General features: G+C 37.6%; 1 protein-coding gene across 7 annotated transcripts in view; it reads left to right on the forward strand.

Moving 5' to 3' along the window:
• The window catches only part of POU2F1 (POU class 2 homeobox 1), a 183,415-nt gene that overhangs the window by 108,534 nt on the left and 48,809 nt on the right, over window positions 1-26,072 (forward strand). For all 7 annotated transcript variants that reach the window (XM_081824529.1, XM_081824530.1, XM_081824526.1 and 4 more), the window contains 3 exons: window positions 18,880-18,980; window positions 22,913-22,966; window positions 24,811-24,930. In XM_081824529.1, coding sequence (XP_081680655.1) covers window positions 18,880-18,980; window positions 22,913-22,966; window positions 24,811-24,930 — 275 coding nt within the window. The remainder of the gene's footprint in view (window positions 1-18,879; window positions 18,981-22,912; window positions 22,967-24,810; window positions 24,931-26,072) is intronic.

Consider the following 26,072-nt stretch of genomic DNA (forward strand, 5'->3'; position numbering starts at 1 on the left):
CATGTTAATTTTTTGTGTGTGTTTTTTTTTCCCCCAACAAGTATAAAAGAATTTTCTAGCCATGTTATACTTTACATGTTACTTGAAGCAAAAGAGCTAACCTCATTACTCTTCCAGTTAGATCCATTAGATGGTACTCTGGCTTCGAGCAGCGGCAGTGGAAACCAGGGGGTCAGATTTGATGAGCATTTGTGGGGAGAGGAAAGGAGATTGAGAAGGGAGTAAACAAACAAGGGAAGAGAGTAATCTAAACTGAGTGCCTGTATTTGGCTTGGGACCGGAATAGATGGAGTGCCATTCTCTGACCAGGGACTGCCTGAGCTGCAAGTAGACTCAACAACGAGTGATCCACTAAGTTCTGAAAATGCTGCATTGGGGGTGCCTCGTGGTGCCTGCAGGTGAAGAAGTGAGCAATTGAAGACAGAGCTGTGTTCCTGAGGAGAGCAGCCTGGCTGCTTATATAGGAGTGGAAGTACTTAGCAGGGAGGTGCCGCTGGGAAGAGAGTGGAAGGAGTGGAAGAAGCCGGGAAGAGAACCAAGGACAGACCTCTTCCACAACACTGACAGGCTGGCAGAGGAAGAGGGGCCACGGAGGAGCCCTGCACCATCTGGGAGGCTGGCCACAGGCTGCATGTGGCTGGTAACATTAAAGTTCAATTACAAATTCCGTCATGCGGGCCGCACTTGTAGTGCTTCGTAGCCATGTGTGGTTAGAGGCCACCAGATTGGGTAGCACATATATGTAACTGATCCAGCGTTACAGAAATTTCCACTGGACAGTGCTTAAGTAGACTAAAGAGCAACCATGGAGATGAGAAGTGAACCAGACAGCGACGTTCGTGGAGTTAGCGTCCAGGGTAGTCAGGTCCTGCAGAGAGGTCAAGACATAGGAAGCTTAAACTGTGACCTCTATATTTGACAGTTAGTAGTTACTAGGGAGCTTTTAAATGGTTTTAGGTAAGTGGTAGAGAAAGAAATTGCTGCGGATAGAGAAGTGAATAATTGAGGAAGGGGAATGGTAAACGTAGGCAGCTCTCATAACAGAAACTGTGAGAGGCTGTATAGCATAGTGGTTAAGAGCTCAGGCCCTGGAACCGAACCACCTGGATTCAGATCCCTGGTTCCTTCACTTACCAGTTATGTTACTTTGGGCATATTACTCCTTTCTGTGCCACAGTTTTCTTAGCTGCAAAACGGGAGATAAATAATAATAAATCGTTACATAAAAGTGATGTATACATGAAAGCAAGTAGATGTAGATGTATGACTCAGTAAGTGCTCAGTAATTGGCAGTATTTATTCTGAATATGACGATGATAATAGTGATTATATTTTAAATAAAATAAAGGAAAGGAAAGAATAGGAGAGAGGAGGTCAAGTATATTTTATATGTGAAGGAGAGGAACCAGTAGGAGGGAGTGGTACAAAAAGGATGGATGATTCAGGAATCAGAGTTCCCAAGGAGAAGGGAAGCGTTAGGTTTCTGAACACTGGTAGATGAAGTAGCTTAGAATAGAAGAAGGTCCCCTCCCCTCCATTTTAAGGTAGAGAAATGGGAGAGTGAAGGAGTTAAAGATAGATATAGATAACGACTACAGATAAGTTTGTAGGTAGAAGGGAAGGTAAGAAAGCACTCTAGATTAGGGTTAGGAACAGAGGCAATTAGGGATGTCCTTGTGATATTGAGAAAATGAAGCCAGGGAACAAAATGCAAATGGTTTGCAAATGCAAAATAGTCTGGGAGTAGATAGTTCATCCAGATAAATAAACAATACAAGAAGGATTGAGAGCAAAGGGTCATAATTCAAGCTGGGAACCTTGACATCAGATAAAATCAGAGGACCAGGACTTTCACTGCAGCTTTTCAGGCACTTTGTGTTTCTAAAGAAGGCAGGAAACTACCACCGTTTCACTAACTCACATCTTCAAGGTTGAAGATGAGTAAGGAACATTTGGCTAGGTGAGGGGACAGGAGAAGGATGGAGCAGAATAAATGGTAAATTTTTCTTTGTCAACAAAACTATTAGCATGCTATTACAATTTTAGAATAAGGACTTTATTTCTGGTTTTCTTGGCCCTCGAAGTATTCCCTTTAGGTGACATGTTTAAGTTATTTGAAAAAGACTTGGTATGAATAGTTGGTAGGTCATAAGTTATTCATTTTTCTACAATTAAGAATACAGTCTGTTTCAGTAATACCTTTCATCCAGATAGACTTTGTAACAGTTCGACAAACTAACCATTTGCAGAAGTCTTGTCATGCATCACTAACCTGGAGTCATCTACAAGGTAATATATAAAAACAATTAAAAAAATAAAACATATACCATTACTTAGGAAATGAAGAATATACAATATAATAGCAGTGGAAATTTTTAGTAGATACGAAATAGTCATCCATCCTGTAGATGATCTGTAGCATCATTTCTGATTATGCTTCTTGCTTTTGTAGTAGCATAGAACTTTTCTATAGACTTAAGTGGTTTTCTTTCTGGATTTCCATTATCCTAGATTCTTCTAGTTTTATGATGACTCATTAGGAAGAAACCACCCACCCACCCACCCACACACACAAATGAACATAAGCTAAGTTTTTCTTGAAGATCTTTTAGCTGTTATTTATGTTAATTATGTCCCACAGTTACGTGACTTTTTGTAAACTTCGTTTAGAATTTGTACTTGCTCATTAGGGCAGTGTAGTAGCAGGCACAGACATTGTTATTATTTCCTTGTAGGGCATCTGAAGTTTAAGCTATTATTGGTAAATTTCACTTTGACTGCCTTAAATTTACTGACAAACGGACAAATTCCACCAGGGTGGCCTCACATTACTTGGGTCTATGGCGTAGTTTAAGTAGCCAGTCAGGCCAGTGAGGCTGGGTGTTACAGGCAGGCAAACCTAGGGTAGTCAGATTTGTTCTGAGCTGCAGATCTCTTTTTGTTTTTGTTTCATTGAGGTGAATGTATATAACATAAAATTAAGCATTTAAGGTGAACAATTCAGTGACATTTAGTACATTCACAGTTTGTGTAGCCGCCACCTCTGTCTAGTTCTGACGTGTTTCCATCATCCCAAAAGGAAACCTTGACTCATTAAGTAGTTGTCCTCCCATTTCCCTCTCCCCCCAGCCCCCAACTCTATAGATTTACCTATTCTGGATATTTCATATAAATGGAATCATAGGCTATGTGATCTGTTTTGTGTACGGCTTCCTTCACTTAGCATAATGTTTTCAAGGTTCATCTGTGTTGTAGTTTGTATAATACTTCATTCCTTTTACTGGCTGAATAATATTCCATTGTAGGTACATACCACAACTTATTTATCCAGTCATCTGTTGATGGACATTTGGATTGTTTCTACTTTTTGGCTATTGTGAGTAGTGCTGCTATGAATATTCATGTCCAAGGATTTCTTTGAGTACCTGTTTTCACTTCTTTTGGGTGTATTCCTAGCAGTGGAATGGATGGGTCATATAGTAATTCTATGTTTAATTTTTAAAAAAACCACCAAACTCTTTTCCACAGCAGCTGATGTACAAGGATTTTACATTTCCACAGCCAATGTACAAGGATTCCAGTTTCTCCACATTCTTGCCAACGCTTGTTATTTCCCTTTTTTTTTTTCCTGTTAATAGGTATCCTAATGGGTTGAATAATATACTTTTATTTTTTTAAAATAATGTACCCCACACTCTTTTTTCCAGTAGTGTCTTTGTGCACTCCATCTATATTATGGTCAGTAATGAGATGAGCAGTGGCTAGTAATAAACTGTGTTTACATCTGAACCATTAAATTTTCACTTTTCAAACCTTGACGGTTCAGGCCTCACTCTGTAACCCCAGCCCACCTTTATATCCTAATCTCCCCCTTCTTCTTAGCCATGTTAGAACTCTCAGAGCACTTTGTACCTTTCTTTGAGCAAATATCGTATTCTGCCTTGGTTTGTTTGAGGATGGTGACTGTACTTTATTCGTGTTTGTGTTCTACCTTCTGCCATCTTTTTGTAGATAACTTCTTTAGAGTGCTAGTCTTTCACATTGTAATTATTTATGTTCTTGTTTGTCACCCATAGCTAACAGTGAGCAACTTTTGGTTATGGGAGTATGACTTGTTTATCTTTGTAAACCGAGGACCTAATAGAATATCTAAAATTATTCGTTTGGATTCCTGGATATTAAACTTGTGTTATAATGTCTTCTACTTCTGGTAGAGAAATGCTTGACGTTTTCCTTCTTCAAATGGCCATTTCTTGTTAATTCCATCTCATCCTCTTAAGATTCAACCAAAATGTTGCTTCTGAGAAGTGTTCCCTAGCATCACCTTTTCCCTTCTTCCTTAAGGGCCCCCTGATGTGTCCTGGTCCCAGCGTGTGTATATCTGCTGTTGCCCTTGCCATGTTGTGTGTACCTTCTTCTTCTTTTTTTTTTGTTTTATTTATTTGACAGAGAGACACAGCAAGAGAGGGAACACAAGCAGGGGGAGTAGGAGAGGGAGAAGCAGGCTTCCCGCCGAGCAGGGAGCCTGATGCGGGGCTCGATCCCAGGACCCTGGGATCACGACCTGAGCCGAAGGCAGACACCACAGTTGTTACCCCTGCACCCCCACCAGACTCCCTATCCCTTTTTCCTCTTTATTTTTTTCATAGCACTTATTTCTATCTAATGTTCAATATTTTTTTCATTTTTATTGTCTCTTTCCCCACACTAAAATGTAAGCTCTATGAAGACATGGTTTCTATCTCTCTTCTTTCCTGTTTTAGCTCTTGCATCTAGAACCACGTCTGCCACGTACTCACTTAGTGAGTTTTTCTTTAACGAGTGAATTAATAGGCCTGAGAGCTACTTAAGAACAAGGACTGTGTCATTTTCTTCTTGATATAACCTCAGCACTTGGCACACCAATACACAGTAAATGTTGAATGTAGCGTTTATTCTTACAGCAGGATCTTTCTTCTATATGATATATTCTTGGTTCTCTTTTGTTGTTTATACCTAAATAATTATATAAAAGCAGAAAATGCACATAAGCAGAAAGAATAGTCTCAGTGCCAATGGGAGATGATTCAGTCATAAATTTCATGTATATAGCCATAACAATAGGTTTATCAAAAGGTATTCCCTATAAAGGTAAAACTGTTCATTTGAAAGGAGAGATTTCTTTTGAATTGTAAAGATGGACAACCCTGTTGGTTAAGAAGTTAATCATTTAGGAAACAGCCAAATAATCTCTATATCAGTATTCCAAAGTAGTCACTATTGGAATAGGTTAAAAATAATAAAGGTAGTATAGAGTTTCAGATGGACCAGATTTATAAGAGGAGATTCCATACACTGCAGATTAGATTAAGTTCCCAGTTTAATGAGCCAATGATATCAACTCTATTGGAAACAACGTAGCTTCAGCACAGGTGTAGTATATTAAATGTGGCTTTCCCCTTGTCCCCAACGTTCTTAATTGGGTGGGAGTAAGCAGCTGCCCATGACACACTCTACTTACAAGTAGGGTCTTATCAGATTTGAGAAGAAAAAGGGTACCTTGCCCTTTTATATATTCAGGGTTTAGGTCTCCACTCAGTAAATAATTTTTGATCCTCCTTTGAAATCCGGGAATATTTACAAATATTTTCAGGGATTCCAGAAATCTCAATCCTCTGTAACCAATCTTTACTCTGATTTAATTCTGTTTGGTGGTGTGAGTGATTCTGATACTTGGTCTGAGCACCACTGTAACAAATCTATTTCCATGCATTTAGCAAAAGAGTCTGAGGCCACTGACATTAGAAAAGAGATCTTTTTTTTTCTTTTTAAAATATGGCTTCCTTTAGACATAGCTGTATCCTGAAGAGATTACGAAAATATGTTACTGTAAGTTTTTAATTTCTGGCCTTAAAGGGTTGATCTGTTTGAAAAATACTAATGTTATCTCTCTTTTTTTTTTAAGATTTTATTTATTTATTTGACACAAAGAGAGAGTTAGCGAGAGCAGGAACACAAGCGGGGAAGTGGGAGAGGGAGAAGCAGGCTTCCCGCCGAGCAGGGAGCCCGATGAGGGGCTTGATCCCAGGACCCTGGGATCATGACCTGAGCCGAAGGCAGACGCTTAACGACTGAGCCACCCAGGCGCCCCATGTTATCTCTTAAGTAAGGATTAAGTGTCCTAACTTAAAAACTAGGCTGTATGGGCGTTAAGATTTGGGGAAAGATTGGCACGCCTGGGTGGCTCAGTTGGTTGAGCATTCTGCCTGATTTCAGTCAGGTCATGATCTCAGGGTCGTGAAATTGAGCCCTGCATTGGGCTCTGAGCTGGGTTTGGAGCCTGCTTAGGATTCCCTCTCTCCCTCTCCCTCTGCCTCTCCCCTCCTATAAAAAAAAAAAAAAAATGATTTGGGAAAGATTATTTCCAGTTAGATTGGCCCTTAAAGAGGGTGGATTCCAGGCTGCATGTTGAACAATACCTGGGACTTTGAGACATAGAGACGATGATGGAGGGCATCTGCATTTGGATCCTATTGTGAGGGTGTCACCTTAGCTTTCTCTCTGTCTCTTCCTTCCTCCCCCCATTCTTCTCCTATCTCTGGCCTTCCCACCCTAGTATGTTGTGTTTCCTGTCCCATTTATACATTTTAACATTAGCATTCAGAGGGTATAGATTTCCATTCTCGGTTATGGAGAAATAACCATAGAAATAGCGTAAATGAGCAAACTGCTCCCGCTTGTCCAGAACTTTTCTGCTTTCTTTCTGTCTTGCTGTTTTTGTTTTCTGAAAATGACTACCTTTTGATTACTGAGAAAATTGTACTATCTGATTTGAGCCTGCCACCTCCCTCTGCTTTATATGTTTTTCTTTCACCCATCTCCTTTTCATTTGCATTTAGGAAATACCCTTTTCCATTATTATGATCCTCCACTTTTCACTCTTAATTCTGTGTCTTCTCATTTCTTTCAAGTTCCTACCCCATCTTTTTACCCCATCTTGTTCTTACATCTTCAGTGTATTCCTTCCCATAGAATCTTTCCTCACAGTCTTGAAATATGCATGGGTTTATCAGCCTGCAGACCCTCACCCCACCCACAGTCTGTACACCTTTCAACAACCACCCTCTCTCACTCCCACCACTGCCAGACTTACTAAAGGAAGGAGCCCCGCTCACTACTTTGGCTTCATTGCCACCTGCTTTTTCCTTTGCTCCTTGCCATCTGGATGTGTCCTTGAAATTTTACTGCAACTATTTTGTCATTGTGGATGTTTTATTGTTTTAATGTAAATGTAATAATCTTAGAAACCTGTATGTAAACATGTATGTATAGTTTAAGTACTCCTGTGTCTACCACTCTACGAAACAGAATGTTACCATGTCCCAGGAGGCCACTGTAGGTCCATCCTGGTCATTGTCCCTTCTTCCACCACAGAGGTAACAATCATCCTAAATTCATTGTTAATGGTCACATTGCTTTTCTTTCCAAATTTTTTTCATCTGTATATTTACTATCCTCAAATAATACTTAGATTCATCTGTTGCCATTATATAAATTGAATCATATTATATTCTGACTGGTTTCTTTTGTTCAACGTTATGTTTTTGAGATTCATCCAAATTAGGGCATATGTTTATAATTCACTTTCACTGGATATAATATCCCATTATATGAATATATCACAAGTTTTCTATCCATTCTATTATTGATGGACATTTGGGTTATTTTTAGGCTTTTGTTACTACAGACATTATTGCTATAAAGTAATTTTGTACTTATCTCTTATACATATGCATGAAAGTCTCCAGAGTTTACTTAGCGGTGTAATTGCTCAACTTATTCCAGTGTTAGTACTGCCAGCAAGTTTTCCAAAGCATTTATACTGGTTTATATCGCTACCAACAGCAGATAAGAATTTCACAGTCTGGCCAAAACTTGATATTAACCAACTTTATAATTTTAGCCAATTTAGTGGCTGTAAAATGGTATTGTATTGGGATTTTAATTTGCATTTCCCTAGTTTCCAAGGAGGCTGAACATCTTTTCTAGTGTTCATGCACCATTTATGTTTCTTCTTTTGTGAAATTCCTGTTCATTTGTTTTTTTCTATTGGTTTGACTTTTTTTATTGATAGGAGTTCTCTTTGTGTTCTGAATACTGATCCTTTGTTGTTTGTTTGTATTACAAATATTTTCTCCTTTTCATTCTCTTTATGTAGCACTTTGATGAACAAAGCTTTTAATTTTGAAGTAGTTAAACTTACGTCTTTTCATTTTTTGGGTCTTAGCAAAGACATCCTTTTCCCAAGGTTATAATGATGTACTCTTAGTTTGTCTTCTGAAAATTTAATAATTTTGTACTTTACATCTAGGCCTTTAATCTTTCTGAAACTTTCCTTCTGTCCTTCCTCTCTTTCTTTTATATGGTATGAATTGTTCTAATTTCATTTTTTTCCCAAATGGATACCCAGTTATCCTTTTATTGAAAACTCCAGCCTTTCCTCACTGATGTGCAGTACGACCTATCATGTTGCAAGTGTCTAAAGATATGTGTGGCTTCCAGACTCTAATCTGGTCTGTTTGTCATTGTACTCTAATTATTGTTGCTCTATGATAACTCTTACTATCTTAATAGTACAGGTCCCTCAATTTGTTTTTTTTTTTGAAAAGCATTTTGACCCTTTGCCCTTCTAGTTAAATTTCAGATGGCGCATCTAGCTGGCTCAGTTGGAAGAGCATGTGACTGTTGATCTTGGGATCATGAGTTCAAGCCCCACATTGGGTACAGAGATTACTGAAAAAAAAAAACCAAAAACTTTAAAATAAATAATTCTAGAATCAATCTGTCAATTACACACACACCCCAACCCTGAGAAAGAGAAGGAAGGAAGAAAGAGAAAGAAAATAACTTGTTGAGATTTTGATATGAAATTGCTTTGAATCCATAGACCAGTTTGGAAAGAACTGATTGATATCTTTACAATGTTGAGTCTTCCAGTAAATGAGCATTAATTTATGTCTTCTTTATAATTTTTAAAAATAAGGTGTTATAGTTTTCCACTGATAAGGACTTGCTATAGTTTCATAGATTTATTCCCAGGATTTTATTTTGAAGTGTTAAAAATTGTTAAAAAATATTTTCATTTGGTGTATAAAAGCAATTTTAAAATAGATTTTGTGTGCTGTAACCTTATTAAACTTTTTTTTTATTATTAACATGTAACGTATTATTGGTACGGTCTGTGATTTATCAGTCTTACATGATAACCAGTGCTCATTACATCACATGCCCTCCTTAATGTCTATCACCCAGTTACCCCATCCCTCTGTCACCCTCCCTTCCAGCAACCCTCAGTTTGTTTCCTATGATTAAGAGTCTCTTATGGTTTGTCTCTGTCTCTGGTTTCGTCTTGTTTTATTTTTTCCTCTCTTCCCCTATGATCCTCTGTTTTGTTTCTTAAATTCCACATATCAGTGAGATCGTATGATAATTGTCGTTCTTTGATTGACTTATTTCGCTTAACATAATACCCTCTAGTTCCATCCACGTCATTGCAAATGGGAATGTTTCATTTCTTATGGCTGCGTAATATTCCATTGTATTTATATACCACATCTTTTTTATCCATACATCTGTTGATGGACATCTGGGCTCTTTCCATAGTTTGGCTATTGTGGACATTGCTGCTATAAACATTGGGGTTCACATGCCCCTTCGGATCACTACATTTGTATCTTGGGGGTAAATACCCAGTAGTGCAATTGCTGGGTCGTAGAGAAGCTCTATTTTCAACTTTTTGAGGAACCTCCATACTGTTTTCCAGAGTGGCTGCACCAGCTTGCATTCCCACCAACAGTGTAGGAGGGTTCCCCTTTCTCCGCATCCTCACCAACATCTGTCGTTTCCTGACTTGTTAATTTTAGCCATTCTGACTGGTGTGAGGTGGTATCTCATTGTGGTTTTGCTTTGTCTTTCCCTGATGCTGAGTGATATTGAGCATTTTTTCATGCGTCTGTTGGCCATTTGGATGTCTTCTTTGGAAAAATGTCTGTTCATGTCTTCTGTCCATTTCTGGATTGGATTATTTGTTCTTTGGGTGTTGAGTTTGATAAGTTCTTTATAGATTTTGGATACTAACCCTTTATCTGATATGTCATTTGCAAATATCTTCTCCCATTCTGTCGGTTGTCTTTTGGTTTTGTTGACTGTTTCCTTTGCTGTGCAAAAGCTTTTTATCTTGATGAAGTCCCAATAGTTCATTTTTCTTGTTTCCCTTGCCTTTGGAGATGTGTCTAGCAAGAAGCTGCTGCAGCCGAGGTCAAAGAGGTTGCTGCCTGTGTTCTCCTCTAGGATTTTGATGGATTCCTGTCTCACATTTAGGTCTTTTCATCCATTTTGAGTCTATTTTTGTCTATGGTTTAAGGAAATGGTCCAGTTTCATTCTTCTGCATGTGGCTGTCCAATTTTCGCAATACCATTTGTTGAAGAGACTGTCCTTTTTCCATTGGATATTCTTTCCTGCTTTGTCAAAAATTAGTTAACCAGAGTTGAGGGTCCATTTCTTGGTTCTCTCTTCTGTTCCATTGATATATGTGTCTGTTTTTAGGCCAGTATCATACTGTCTTGATGATTACAGCTTTGTAATAGAGCTTGTAGTCCAGAATTGTGATTCCACCAGTTTTAGTTTTCTTTTTCAACATTCCTTTGGCTATTCGGGGTCTTTTCTGGTTCCATACAAATTTTAGGATTGTTTGTTCCAGCTCTGTGAAAAATGTTGATGGTATTTTGATAGAGATTGCATTGAATGTGTAGATTGCTCTAGGTAGCATAGACCTTTTAACAATATTTGTTCTTCCAATCCATGAGCATGGAATGTTTTTCCATTTCTTTGTATCTTCCTCAATTTCTTTCATAAATATTCAAGAGTTTTCAGAGTACAGATCCTTTAGCTCTTTGGTTACGTTTATTCCTAGGTAGTTTATATTTTTTGGTATAATTGTAAATGGGATTGATTCCTTAATTTCTATTTCTTCTGTCTCATTGTCAGTGTATAGAAATGGAACTGATTTCTTTTTTTAATTTTAAGATTTTATTTATTTATTTGAGAGAGAAAGAATGAGACAGAGAGAGCATGAGAGGGGGGAGGGTCAGAGGGAGAAGCAGACTCCCCGCTGAGTGGGGAGTCTGATGTGGGACTCGATTCCAGGACTCCAAGATCATGACCTGAGCCGAAGGCAGTCGCTTAACCAACTGAGCCACCCAGGCACCCAAAATGCAACTGATTTCTGTGCATTGATTTTATATCCTACCACTTTGCTGAATTCCTGTATGAGTTGTAGCAATTTTGGGGTGGAGTCTTTTTTTTTTTTTTAAGACTTATTTATTTATTTGTTGGGGGTGGGGGGAGAGAACACAAACAGGGGGAGGGGCAGGCAGAGGGAGAAGCAGGCTCCCCGCTGAGCAAGGAACCTGATGCGGGACTCAATTCTAGGACCCTGGGATCATGACCTGAGCCTAAGGCAGATGCCTAAATGACTGAGCCATCTAGGCTTCCCTGGGGTGAAGTCTTTTGGGTTTTCCACATAGACTATCATGTCATTTGTGAAGAGTGAGAGTTTGACTTCTTCTTTGACAATTTGGATGCCTTTTATTTCTTTTTGTTGTCTGATTGCTGATGCTAGGACTTCTCTGTTGAACAGCAGTGGTGATAGTGGACATCCCTGCCACGTTCCTGACCTTAGGGGAAAAGCTCTCAGTTTTTCCCCATTGAGAATGATATTTGCTGTGGGGTTTTTGTAGATGGCTTTTATGATATTGAGGTATGTTCCCTCTATCCCTACACTGTGAAGAGTTTTAATCAAGAAAGAATGCTGTACTTTGTCAAATGCTTTTTCTGCATCTATTGAGAGGATCATATGGTTCTTGTCCCTTCTTTTATTTGTGTATTATATCGCATTGATTGCTTTGCGGATCCTGAACCTACCTTGCAGCCAAGGAATACATCCCACTTGGTCGTGGTAAATAGTCCTTTGTTTTGAAAAGAATTTTTTTTTTTTTTATGAGAGCAGTTGTTTTTTTTTTAAAGATTTTATTTATTTGACAGAGAGATAGAGAGTACAAGCAGGGGGAACGGCAGAGGGAGAGGTAGAAGCAGGCTTCCTCCTGAGCAGAGAGCCTGATGCGGGGCTCGATCCCAGGACCCTAAGATCATGACCTGAGCGGAAGGCGGACGCTCAACCAACTGAGCCACCCAGGCACCCCTGAATAGTCCTTTTAATGTACTGTTGGATCCTACTGGCTAGTATTTTGGTGAGAATTTTGGCATCCATGTTCATCAGGGATATTGGTCTGTAATTCTCCTTTTTGGTGGGGTCTTTGTCTGGTTTTGGGATCAAGGTAATGCTGGCCTCATAATAGAGTTTGGAAGTTTTCCTTCCATTTCTATTTTTTGAAAGAGCTTCAGAAGAATAGATATTAATTCTTTAAATGTTTGGTAGAATTCCCCTGAGAAGCCATCAGGCCCTGGGCTCTTATTTGTTGGGAGATTTTGATTACTGCTTCAATTTCCTTGCTGGTTATGGTTCTGTTCAGGTTTTCTATTACTTCCTGGTTTAGTTTTGGTAGTTTATACCTCTCTAGGAATGCATCCGTTTCTTCCAGATTGTCTATTTGTTGGCATTATAGTTGCTCATAATATGTTCTTATAATTGTTTGTATTTCTTTGGTGTTGGTTGTGATCTCTCCTCTTTCATTCATGATTTTACTTATTTGAGTCATTTTTATTTTGATAAGTCTGGCCAGGGGTTTATAATCTTATTAATTCTTTTTTTTTTTTAAGATTATATTTATTTATTTGACAGAGAGAGACACAGTGAGAGAGGGAACACAAGCAGGGGGGGTGGAAGAGGGAGAAGCAGGCTTCCCGCCGAGCAGGGAGCCCGATGCGGGGCTCAATCCCAGGACCCTGGGATCAAGACCTGAGCTGAAGGCAGACGCTTAACGGCGACTGAGCCACCCAGGCGTCCCTTATTAATTCTTTCAAAGAACCAGCTTCTAGTTTCATTGATCTGTTCTACTGTTCTTTGGTTTCTATTTTATTGATTTCTGCTCTAATCTTTATTACTTCTCTTCTCCTGCTTGGTTTAGGCTTTATTTGCTGTTCTTTCTCCAGCTCCTTTAGGTGTAAGGTTTGTTTGTATTTGAGACCTTATTTGTTTCTTGAGAAGGGCTTGTAGTGCTATATACTTCCCTCTTAGGACTGCCTTTACTACATCCCAAAGATTTTGAACAGTTGTCATTTTCATTTGTTTCTGTGAATTTTTTTAATTCTTCTTTAATTTCCTGGTTGACCCATTCATTCTTTAGTAGGACGCTCTTTAGCCTCCATGTATATGAGGTCTTTCCAAATTTCCTCTTGTGATTGAGTTCCAGTTTCAAAGCATTGTGGTCTGAAAATATGCAAGTAATGATCCCAGTCTTTTGGTATCAGTTGAGACCTGATTTGTGACCCAGTATGTGATCTATTCTGGAGAATGTTCCATGTGCCCTGGAGAAGAATGTGTATTCTGTTGCTTTAGGATGTAATGTTTTGAATATATCTGTGAAGTCCATCTTGTCCAATGTGTCATTCAAAGCCCTTATTTCCTTGTTGACCTTCTGCTTAGGTGATCTGTCCATTGCAGTGAGGGGGGTGTTAACATCCCTTACTATTAATTGTATTATTATCGATGTGTTTCTTTAGTTTTGTTATTGATTGACTTATGTAATTGGCTGCTCTCGTGTTAGGGGCATAAATATTTATAATTGTTAGAACTTCTTGTTGGATGGACCCTTTATTTATAATACGTTTCTTATTACAGTCTTTGGTTTAAAATCTAATTTGTCTGATACAGGAATTGCCTCCCCAGCTTTCTTTAGATGTCCATTAGCATGATAAATGGTTTTCCACCCCCTCACTTTAAATCTGGAGGTGTCTTTGGATCTAAAATGAGCCTCTTGCAGACAGCATATTGATGGGTCTTGCTTTTTTATCCAGTCTGATACCCTGTGTCTTTTGATTGGGGCATTTAGCCCATTTACATTCAGAGTAATTATTGAAAGATATGAATTCAGTGCCATTGTATTACTTGTAAAGTGACTGTCTCTGTCCCTTTCTGGTCTATGTTACTTTTGGGCTCTCTCTTTGCTTAGAGGATCCCTTTTAATATTTCTCGTAGGTCTGGTTTGGTGATCACAAATTCTTTTAGTTTCTGTTTGTCCTGGAAGCTTCTTATCTCTCCTATTTTGAATGACATCCTAGCTGGATAAAGTATTCTTGGCTGCATATTTTTCTCACTTAGCACCCTGAATATATCATGCCAGTCCTTTCTGGCCTGCCAGGTCTCCATGGATAGGTCTGCTACCAATCTAATGTTTCTACCCTTGTAGGTTACAGATCTCTGTCCCAAGCTGCTTTCAGGATTTTCTCTTTGTCTCTGAGATTTATAAGTTTAACTATTATATGTAGGGATGTTGACCTATTTCTACTGATTTTGAGGGGGGTTTTCTCTGCCTCCTGGATTTTGATGCCAGTTTCCTTCCCCAGATTAGGGAAGTTCTCTGCTATAATTTGCTCCAATATACCTTCTGCCTCTCTCTCTCTTTTCTTCTGGTATCCCAATTATTCTAATACGGTTTCACTTCATGGTATCACTTATCTCTCAAATTCCCCTCTCATGGTCCAGTAGTTGTTTATCTCTCTTTTTCTCAGCTTCTTTATTCTCTGTCATTTGGTCTTCTATATCACTAATTCTCTCTTCCGCCTCATTTATCCTAGCAGTTAGAGCCTCCATTTTTTATTGCATCTCATTAATAGCCTTTTTTATTTCAACTTCATTAGATTTTAGTTCTTTTAATTCTCCAGAAAGGGATTCTCTAGTGTCTTCTTTGCTTTTTTCAAGCCCAGCTAGTATCTTTATAATCATTATTCTGAATTCCAGTTCCAACATCTTACTTACGTCCAAATTGATTAGACCCCCTTATTAAACTCTCTTATTCTAGAAGTAGATCATTAGATTCCTTAGGATACTCTATATACATTATCAAATCATCTGAAAAGAAAGTTTTGGTTTTTTTCCTAACTGGTGTATTTTCTTTTCTTGTTGCCTGAGCCTTTCAGGAGCTGGCATCCTTATCTTATTCTTAATCTTAAAGGGAATGCTTTTAATGTTACTCTTTATCAAGTTAAAGAAGTTTTTTTCTGTTCCTGTGCCTAGAATTTTTATCATAAGTGGATATTGAATTTTATCTAAGTATTTTCTTTATCCTTTGAGTCAATTATATGATTTCTCCCCTTTAATGAATGTGGTGAATCACAGTGATTTTTTTTTTTTTTAATCTCAAAACTCCAAATATTTTACCTTATTAGATTATTTTTTCTAGTACTATTTAGGCTATTTTTATGTATGTTTGTGAGTAAAACTGTCATGTATTTTTTTTTTCTTTTTTATACTCATCTTTGTCAGGTTTTGGTAGTGAGTTTATGCTGACCTCATACAATGAGTTAGGAATTGTTTCCCTATTTTCCCCATACTCTGGAAAAGTTGCGTAAGATTGGAATTACTTGTCCCTTGGATTTCTGGAAGCAAGCAGAGTAAAATTTTCTAGGTTTTCATTTTTCCTTTTGGGAAGATTTTTACTTACAAATTAAATTTCTTCAAATGCTGTAGGACCCTTGGGATTTTCTATTTCTTCTTGAGTCAGTCTTGATATTTTCTAGAGAGTAATCCATTTCTAAGTTTTAATTTTATTGGCATATATTTTATTGGTTCATGATATCCTCTTTTTAGTATCCACAACATTTTTTGATTATGTCCTTCTTTCTGTTATCCTTAAATTATTTGCTCCTTCTCTTTTATTTTTTTCTTCAATCTTACCAGAAGTTTGTAACTATATGATTCTTTTGAAAGAACCAAGTTGGTAAACACAGTTTACCAACAGTTGGTTTTTTTTTTTTTCCTATTTCATTAAGTTTTGGCCTTCCTTTATTACTGCCTTTCATCTATTGTCTTTGGATTAATTTCTTTTTCAGTATTTGATCCTGTTCTGTACCATTTGACAGTAGTAAACTACCCCATCCTTGTAGCTTTCTTTTGCCTGGCTCCTGAAGCGCACTAGTCCTGAGGGATTTTTTTTTTTTTTTCCCTCCCTGTTTTCTAACTGCTTCCTCTCTGGTTCTCTTTGTCTTTACATCTCCTAATGTAGGTGCCCTCTTATCTTCAGGCTTCTTTTCTCTATATCCACTCTTAATTGATTGACGTTTTTACTCCAAATTTCAACTATCACTTCTCTGTGAGTAATTACACAGAATCAGGGGACCCCATCCTTGTATTGGCTCTTCCACTAACTAGCTATGACATTTTGAACAAGTCACTTAAGATTCCTTAATCTGTTTCTTCACCAATAAAATAAGGAGGTTGGATTCAAGATCTCTGAGGTTCACCTCAGTAACACTGTTCTTGTGGCAACCTTATAGAATCTTTAGCTCTGGCCTTTGTTATTTCTCAGTGCCTTCTGGATCACTTTTTTTTTTTTAGATTTTATTTATTTAACTGACACAGACAGCGAGAGAGGTAACACAAGCAGGGGGAGTGGGAGAGGGAGAATCAGGCTTCCCGCTGAGCAAGGGAGCCCGATGTAGGGCTCGATCCCAGGACTCTGGGATCATGACCTGAGCCAAAGGCAGTCGTTTAACCAACTGAGCCACCCAGGCGCCCCAGATCATTTTTCTTACATGTTTTGGGGTTTCTCAAATTCTGTATGTGTTACATACAGAATCTCCTTACATCATTACCCTTCTCTCCCAACCTGTTAATTCCCCATTTCCTTATTTGGATGTTCTGTTTTCTCTGATACACATTTGGTTTTGGCTCCCAACATCCTTATCTCCCTGTACTGGCTTCAAACTCAAGTCAGATGTGTACATATGTGTGTGTGTGTCTGTCTGTCTGTCTGTTCCCCTCTTGTTTCCTTTTAGCCCAATTTAGGTCTTTATGATTTACAAGAATGATTTCTATGTGATAGATACTTTCTTCCATCCATGACCTCCTCGTGGAGCCTCAGAATTTTACTTAAATAAGTACCTGCTTTTGCATCTTAAATCTCTGTTTATCTGAATTGTTGTCCAAGAATGTTCTTTTACTTTACTAGCTTTGGGTACCATGCCTTTATGCATCCCCCCAAGATGGTAGAGCCAGGGCACTTAAATAGTATTACCTGTAGGCCACTATAGTAGGCTCTCTACCAGGGATAGAAATCAGTCAGTCTTATCGTATAGTGCTTTGTGAGTTACAAGGGGTATATCATTTTTGTGGCAACTTGAAAGTGGAACCAGTGTGTAGAATTTTCATGGTCTCCATGAGAGTGAAATATTTGGTTCTGGAAGACTTCCTGTATTGGTGATGTGTTAATCTCTAAGTGCTTGTCTCTGTTTTTCAAAATCTCATCTTCATTTAGCCTTGTGGATTTATGTAATATATATTGAGCATAATTCTCTAAGGATGCACAATCTTAAAATCAACCTAAGTAATGATTTTCTACGTAGAAATAGAGAGCAGCTAATGACAAAACGTGTAACTTTAAAATAATGAAGCTTCTATATGTGGCCTATGAAAGTGACCCTAATTTAAATTTTATTTCATACTAGTTTCTCATTATCTGATATATACCCTTTTAATTTCATTGACTGTATATGTCTAGATAGTTCTTTTGTTTTCTATTTATGGGAAGCTAGGAAAAAACCATAAAAGAAAAATCACTGTGAGGTTTTAAGCAGGTGAAATATATAGACACTCCTTTTATAATTATCTCAAGGAAACCTTAAATAGTTGTTTTGAGTCATGTAATCTACCTCATTATTCTATTAAAGGGATACATTTGCTAGAAGTTAGTTAGGATATATAATGGCAGAAGTGAGTAGCCATTTAGAAATACTACCTTAAGGTTCTGGCTTATCCTGTCCTGACTGGTGTGCTCCGTGTGTGTACACACAGGAATGAGGATGGGCAGACGGGTTGTTAGGGTGGTAGGAAATGGAAGTTCAGTACCACATTCATGTGCCTCAGTGGTTCTTGCAGGTTCCTGTTACATTTTATTGAGTACAAGGAATTCTGGAAATTTCTAAATAATATCTGGATATTTTAGTTTGTAAACAATGTATTATATCCTTAAAAAATATTTCTGAATATTAGGATGGTATGTCTTTCCATAAATTGGTCCTATTCTAGCATCAGATTGCAGCATAAGTGGTTAAAATACACAGGCATAACATTTGGAAGATTATAATAACAGCAGGGCTCTTGCTAATTAGATATATGCTTTAGGATTCAAGAAATTAGTAAAACTATTTTGTTTATCATGTAAATGGTTGTTTTTGCCATCAGATTGTCATGTATTAAAAGTATAAGTTAAGAATAAATCATCTTGCAAAGTCACTAGTGAATTTCTTCTGCCCATGCCAAATCTTGAGAAGGGGGATACCAGAAGAGAGCTTCAGTTCCTCCTTGGAAGTCTGTCTCATACCATTCTTTACAACAGTAGTAGTGATACTGTCTTCCTTAATGCTTGTAAGTGCCATGCTTATTCTGACCCCAATCACTGCATCACTTCTGAATTCTGTGACACCGTCTTATGATTAGAAGTCATTATATTTTTGTTTGTTTCCTAACCTTTGTGTTCATTTACTTGTCCTACAGTCCTCCCTTGAGAGGAGAAAACATTTTACTGTATTTCATCTTTCTTTGAAATCCCTCTCATCCATGGAGGTACTTAGGAAAGTACTAATACAAAATAGATACCTGATAAATGCTCGTGACTGAAGTGGAGTTTGTTTTTAATAGTTACATGCTTTTGCTTGCTTTCTAGGCACACAAACCAATGGTCTGGACTTTCAGAAGCAGCCTGTGCCTGTTGGAGGAGCAATCTCAACAGCCCAGGCCCAGGCTTTCCTTGGACATCTCCATCAGGTAGAATGCTCTGCTCAACCATATGTGAGAGTAAAAACTGGAGGCATGGAATGTTAAGGCCTGGGGAAGTTATTTCAGTATGTGGGACTTTTTAAAATGATTAAAGCCTGGTGCTAATCACATCTGATTGTGTCCTTTTGAATGGTTAGATTCTTAGTTTAATTGACTCTATAGCTATTGACCTCACAGCTTTGTGAAAAAAAGAATTCTTTGTTATGAATGGAATACACGTAACAACCGGGTTGCTGTTTTTGTCACTGTGGGTCTGTGATGGCTCACTGAAGGTAGTAGATTACAGAGTCATCCAAAAGGATGTAGCCACCATTGCCCAAGACCTGTGTAAGGCTCTCAATTCAGAATATGTTCTCATAAAATGTGTCTTCATATGTCTTCTGAGTTCATAAATTCTGTCTTTAGACTACCTGAACTTTATATAAAAGAAGCTCCTGCACTTGAAATAGGTGCAATTTTAGAAAGGTCCTCTAAAGCCCATTTATTCACAAATTCAAAGGATTACTATACAGGCAGCAATTAGCGTCTCCTACTGGAGTGAGGCCCTAGCTGTGACACACTTTTGCTCAGCTGCGTAGCTTTGTTTGTGTTTTTCGAAGTAGAGAAACTTCTATATGAAACTTCTAGATAAAATATTAAGATGATTTAGCATCTAAAATAATTTAAGAATATATTATAGAAAACCAAAAATGTTATTTTCATGTCAATTTTCTTCTAAAAACATTTGTTGGGGGCACCTGGGTGGCTCAGTTGGTTAAGCATCTGCCTTTAGCTCAGGTCATGATCTCAGGGTCCTGGGATTGAGCCCCACATCAGGCTCTCTGCTCAGCAGGGAGTTTGCTTCTCCCTCTCACTCTGTGTACTCTCTCTCTCAAATAAATAAATAATCTTTAAAAAACAAAATTAAAAAATAAAAACATTTATAGCCTCCAACAAGTTTTCTGGTTTCTTAGAGGAATAACATTTTTGGTAGTCAATGTATGTGGTACATATTAAGCCTCTATCTGGCTTAAATTTGTGGTGGTCAAAACATATTAAAAAATCCCCAAAGGTACATAGATGATATGCAGTCTTTTCTCCATTGGATCCGAATTCTAAGAAGAGTACAACTCTTACTCAGCTCCAAGGTCTCCAGCTGATTACCAAAATCATTGAATCTTCAATATCCCCTAAACCAAAGGACTTTAAATCAGTGAATTGGATATGAAATCATGACATCACTGAATTCTCCATCAAGATGTCAGTCCCCTCAGAATTGCTCACCATCTGATTAGACACATAATTAACACGAATGTGACACTTACCTTCTATTTCTAGCCCTCTTATTGACCAGGTTCATACTCTGACCTTTTCCTTAAAATAATTATAAATGTGTGTACACAAATACAAAGTAGATGACTTTAGATCTGTCACCCCATAAGTTCCATGAAGATGGGAACCTTTTCTTATTTATCTTTATCCTAGCATTTTCCAAAGAGCCCAAATTATAATAGATGTTAAGTAATTATTTACTGAATAAATGAATGGTAAAGTTGTATGGGAATAGAGAGGTAGAAATAATTAGCTCAACCTGTATAATCTAAGACATTTATCATAGAGAGGATGACTTTTGAGCTAAGTTTTGAAGGATGTTGGGAGGTAGCTAAATGAAGTGGTAAAGGGATGCTCTCACTTTTTATTTTCAACTTTCTATTTTGAAAATTTTCAAATCTATAGAAAAGTTACAACTATAGGACAGTTTTCAATTGAAAGTCCTTCACTTGGAATCACCAACTATTACTGTTTACTATCTTTGCTCTGTGTGTGTGTGTGTATGTGGGTGTACAAACACACATATAAAAAATGTATATACAGGGACGCCTGGGTGGCTCAGTCGTTAAGCGTCTGCCTTTGGCTCAGGTCATGATCCCGGGGTCCTGAGATTGAGCCCCGCATCGGGCTCCCTGCTCCGCAGGAAGCCTGCTTCTCCCTCTCCCACTCTCCCTGCTTGTGTTCCTGCTCTCGCTCTGTCTCTCTCTGTCAAATAAATAAATAAAATCATTTTAGAGTAAGTTGCAGGCACTATGACCTTCTACTTCTAAATACTTCATCACATTTTTCCTAAAAACAGCATTCTTTTATACAACTATAATATAAATTTCAAATTCCAGAAATAATCCATGAGGAGATACTTTAAGACCTGTAACTATCCTCTTCCTCAACAAACGTCTACCCAGAAACAACATGATTTAAATAAAATCACATAGAAACTTTATCTCCTTTAAATCTTTGTACCCAAAACTCTTTCCTCTGGCTCTTTGGCTGAATTTTTAGCCTTTGGGTCTTATAATTTTTTTTTTAAGATTTTATTTATTTGACAGAGACACAGCGAGAGAGGGAACACAAGCAGGGGGAGTGGGAGAGGGAGAAGCAGGCTTCCCGCTGAGCAGAGAGCCCGATGTAGGGCTCAATCCCAGGACCCTGGGATCATGACCTGAGCCGAAGGCAGACGCTTAACGACTGAGCCACCCAGGCACCCCTAGCCTTTGGGTCTTAAACATAACTATCTTTTCAGATAATCCTCCCTTGATTACACTGCATCTAAAATATGTTCTCTGTAAATGTCTAGGTTTGTTTCTGAGGGCTCTTATCTACTAACAGGACTATTAGTTTTAAATAAAGGGCAGCAGTCTGTTCACTTTAGCTCTGAACTCTATCCTGAGCTCCATATCAACACTTGTATTTAACTTTAGGAAACCTTGATGCTGTGTGATATATCCAAAATGGAACTTATTGGCTTCCTGTCAATGACACTACCTTTTTTCCAGTCTCTCAGATTTGAACCCTGGAATAATTCATGACTTTTTTCTTTGTCTATATCCATTCATTTGCCAGGATCCTCTGTAGTACCTTGGAATGCCTCTCATGTTAACTACTTTTTATGCTGACTGTTGCCATTCTAATTTAGGCTTCCATTTATTCTACCCTAGTTTATATTCTTTCTCTCCCACCATAGTCTTTCTTTGTTTTCAAGACATTGACATTTTTGAAGAATACAAACTAGTTATTTTGTATAGTGTTGCTCAGTTTGGGTTTGGGGAGGAATACAACGTAAGTAATGCTGTGTTCTTAGTGGATCATACCAGAAGGCACATGTGTCATTTAATTACTTTTTGTAATTAGTAAATATCTATGGAGAGAGAGTTGAGAATATGGAACTATCATGTTATTCCTCAGATTTCACCGTTAAAGCATCATCCATTGATGACACTTGCCAGAATCAGTTATAATTAACATGGTTGTCAAATAATGATCCTTATTCTAATATAATCATGGTTTTAGCTTTCTGAATGCATAAAATATATTAAATAAATATTATGACACTTTCATGTGTGGTTTATAAGACAGATTCTTTATTTCAGCCAGCAGTTTTGAATTATGACTATAAATGTTTTAAGAACTTGACTGTGTATATATATGTAAGGTTTTTACTCTGATATGTACATGAAAATTTTGAAATTAGAATGAGTAGATTATTCTGATTGTTTATAATGATAAAAATAATGTATATAAGTAGCTTGTTCTTACGTGTTCTTTAATACAATGGAAGATGAATTAAGTTTTTAGAACCTAAATGTCCAGTGAATACAAACAGGATGTTATATAAGGAATGCCTAATACAGTATGGCATGTCTGATGATGCTAGCTTAGTATGGGAAAACATTTTTAGAAAAGAAATGTTAACAGCACTTTCTGGTGGGAGGTAGAGGAACTGTGATCTTGTCCATAAAGTTTTAACCCTATAAGATAGGCCTCTTTGTGTTCTCAGCTCTAACTCAGTGACATGCACTTAGTAGAGATTCTTGAAATACTTGTTGATGTCAGCTTATAATGATGGATGTCAACAGTATCAGACTAGAACTTTACCTGATTACTTTCAGGTCCAGCTCGCTGGAACAAGTTTACAGGCTGCTGCTCAGTCTTTAAATGTACAGGTAAGCTGGGTCATGGGATTATGGATCAGTTTTACACATTTTTACCATATTTTTCGGATTTTTTATAATGAGCATGCAATAATTTTATAATAGGAAATATTTAGAAGTATTACCTTTTTTTATTACCTAATGTCATTGAGTTCCAAATAATGATAATCATTGACATTAATGAAAATCCAGTTCATATTATGCTACTGTGAATGACAAAAGGTGAACAAGAAAAGTGTACTTTCAGAGTTGGATACGTAAGTTTAGTAAACTGTTTCTAAGTTATACAGTGATAACACATACCTAAACACAAAGCCAGATAAATCTTAATGCCCTTTCTGTTTCCAGATGTCTTTTTTAATTGTCATTTTATAGTGTAGAGGAAAGAACACTGGACTGAGATACAAAGGTCTTAGGTTTACATTCTCACTCTGCCACTAACTAGCTGTGTGACCTTTAGCAAGTCACTTAACCTCCTGGGGTTCCTTTTCTCTTACATTTATTTAAGTAGGGAGTTTAGAAGCTTGCCAAAGTTCCTCTTTGCTCTAAAATGCTATGATTCTAAGGTTTCTAACTAAACCTGTTATAGTCATTGACGGGCTTCATACAGTCAAAATTTTAAAAACAAAATTTAAATCTGGCTACTTTGCTGATATAAATCATATGGTAAAACATGCAAAGTTCAGTTATTATGCATTACTCCATAGTTCAGTTGATCTCCAGTTTCCTTTCCTTATAGTGTTTGGGTTACTAACAGTCAAGAGGAGAAAACCCTATTCTAGAAGATTGATTTCAGTGTTGCTAATGACTAAAGACCTTGGGTTGAGCATTCCATGAAACCCAGTGGAATATGGACCTAGTAACACATGGCAGGGAGAAGAGAAGAGAAAAGGAGATAATGTGACCTTCCCTTCTGAGGGAGAGGAGGCGGAAAATTGCCTTGGTTGCCATGGTAAACTTCCATCCCTTCGAGAGATGTTGGCAAACAGACTGTCTCTCCAGTACGGCGTGTTTACAGTCCTGCACTGTAATTCTCTCTCAGTGACTGGCAGAATTAATCAGAGCCTTTATGTTAATTAGCCTTGCTGCAGTCCCCAAAACAGGTGGTGGGAAGTATGCAAATCTATGCAGAATTTTAATGCTCTGCATAACCAGTTTTAATTACCATAAAATTTCCCCTTAGTGTCCCTTTTAGGACTATGTCCTCTTTCCCTCTTGACTGCAGCATTTTCCCTCTAAATTTGTGTGTTACTTGATGGGAGATGCTAAATTTACAGTTATTTTAAATATTAGATGAAAACTTCTGTAGGTCAAGTAACCAATTTCTGAGATGATATATAAGGAAGTTTCAGGCTGACCACCAAAATACATCTTAGAATGTTGGGATGGAGGGTCTAATGTAGAAATGGATTGAGAATGTGCTCTTCCCTTTCTCCTTATTTCCGAAGTTGAGGATTGGGGTTTCTAAACAATCCTGTTGATTTGTGGAGGACCCAATTATTTTTTCTTCTTAAAAGTTGTAATTGCAGCTTCGCTGGCATTGGAACAAAAAGTCCACACCAAAAACTTGTATTGTGGATAATTTTTATATTTTATTTTTCTACTTTTATGTGTACCGTATTTGGTCATTTCTTTTATAGTTAGAAAACAACAAATAATAAATGTGATTTTTAAAGGAAAAAAAGTCTAAAAACTTACTGTGTTAAAATTAGGAAAATACAGAGATTAATAGGAAAGGAAAAGAATGAAACCAGAAAACTCATGACTAGATAAATCCATGTTGTAAATAAGTATAGGTTTTTTAATCAATTATTTGAAATCTCTTATTCCTTCCCACCACCACCCACCCACCTCAGTCTAAACCTAATGAAGAATCGGGGGACTCCCAGCAGCCCAGCCAGCCCTCCCAGCAGCCTTCAGTGCAAGCAGCCATCCCCCAGACCCAACTCATGCTGGCCGGAGGACAGATAACTGGGGTGAGTCTTCACTGGGAGAATTCTAGTAAGCTTTCTTTGTGTCACAACGGCCACTGGCCAATGCTTGGGTTAGAACAGTTTGCTATGCCTGACGCTGTTTTCTTTAAGGCATTTTCTATACTATAGGCAGCTCTGAAAAAGGAATTATCTCTGTCATACGTTTTCAGGGTATCTTTTCTTACTTTTGCAGATGCTCTAGATAAGCTAAAGACTTCTTTAAACTCCAGTTTCAGCTGCTGCTTCATCATGCAGTGGAGTCATCCTGTGATTGAGACCATTACAATGATGAAATTAGAGTGATCAGTTTGGAGTTCCAATATTGCTGCAGAGTAGAAGTTAAAGAAAGGACTAGTACCTACAAAAGAAAAACATTTTCTTTAAGTTACTGTGTAATGTTCTCAAACGAAACCTCTGGTCTCCTATCCTGGCTCTGCAGTTTGCTGTATGGGCTAATTACTTCATCTCCCTGTGCCTCAGTTTTCCTTCAGTGAAACGGAGATGTTATCCATGTAAGATGCTATTTCACAATATTGTTACAAAGAGTAAGAGTAACAATATTTGTAAAACTCAAAGAACGAACGGTGCTTGGCACGTAACAGTCGATAAATGTCATTTACTATTATTGGTAATAAATTGGCCTTTATGAATATATTAACTTTTAACTTTTCAGCTCTCTTTGCTCTAAGACACCAAAAATATTTTCCAGTGTTAAACATTTGCTGTTAAGTTATTTTGTGGGTGGAGAGGCTAGGAGAGTGGTAAGGAAGAGTTATTTGTTATTGTTGAATTCACATCACATCAACCCACACAAATTTTTATTTCCTTTATTTTAGTTAAGTATGTCTTGGTAGTGGAAAGGCTCTTTTAAGAATTGTCGCGAAACTATTTTAGAAATCCCCTCAAGAGAAACAAACTATAAGAGACTCTTAATCATAGGAAACAAACTGAAGGTTGCTGGAGGGGAGGTGGGGGAGGATGGGGTAACTGGGCTATGGGCATTAAGGAGGGCACGTGATGTAATGAGCACTGGGTGTTATATGCAACTGATGAATCACTGAGCTCTAGCTCTGAAACTAATAATATACTATGTTAATTAATTGAATTTAAATAAAATTTAAGATAAGTAAAAATAAAAATCTCCT

The sequence above is a fragment of the Leptonychotes weddellii genome, chromosome 6 (assembly GCF_054177405.1).
Source record: "Leptonychotes weddellii isolate Sample4059 chromosome 6, ASM5417740v2, whole genome shotgun sequence".
In the NCBI taxonomy this organism is placed as follows: domain Eukaryota; kingdom Metazoa; phylum Chordata; class Mammalia; order Carnivora; family Phocidae; genus Leptonychotes; species Leptonychotes weddellii.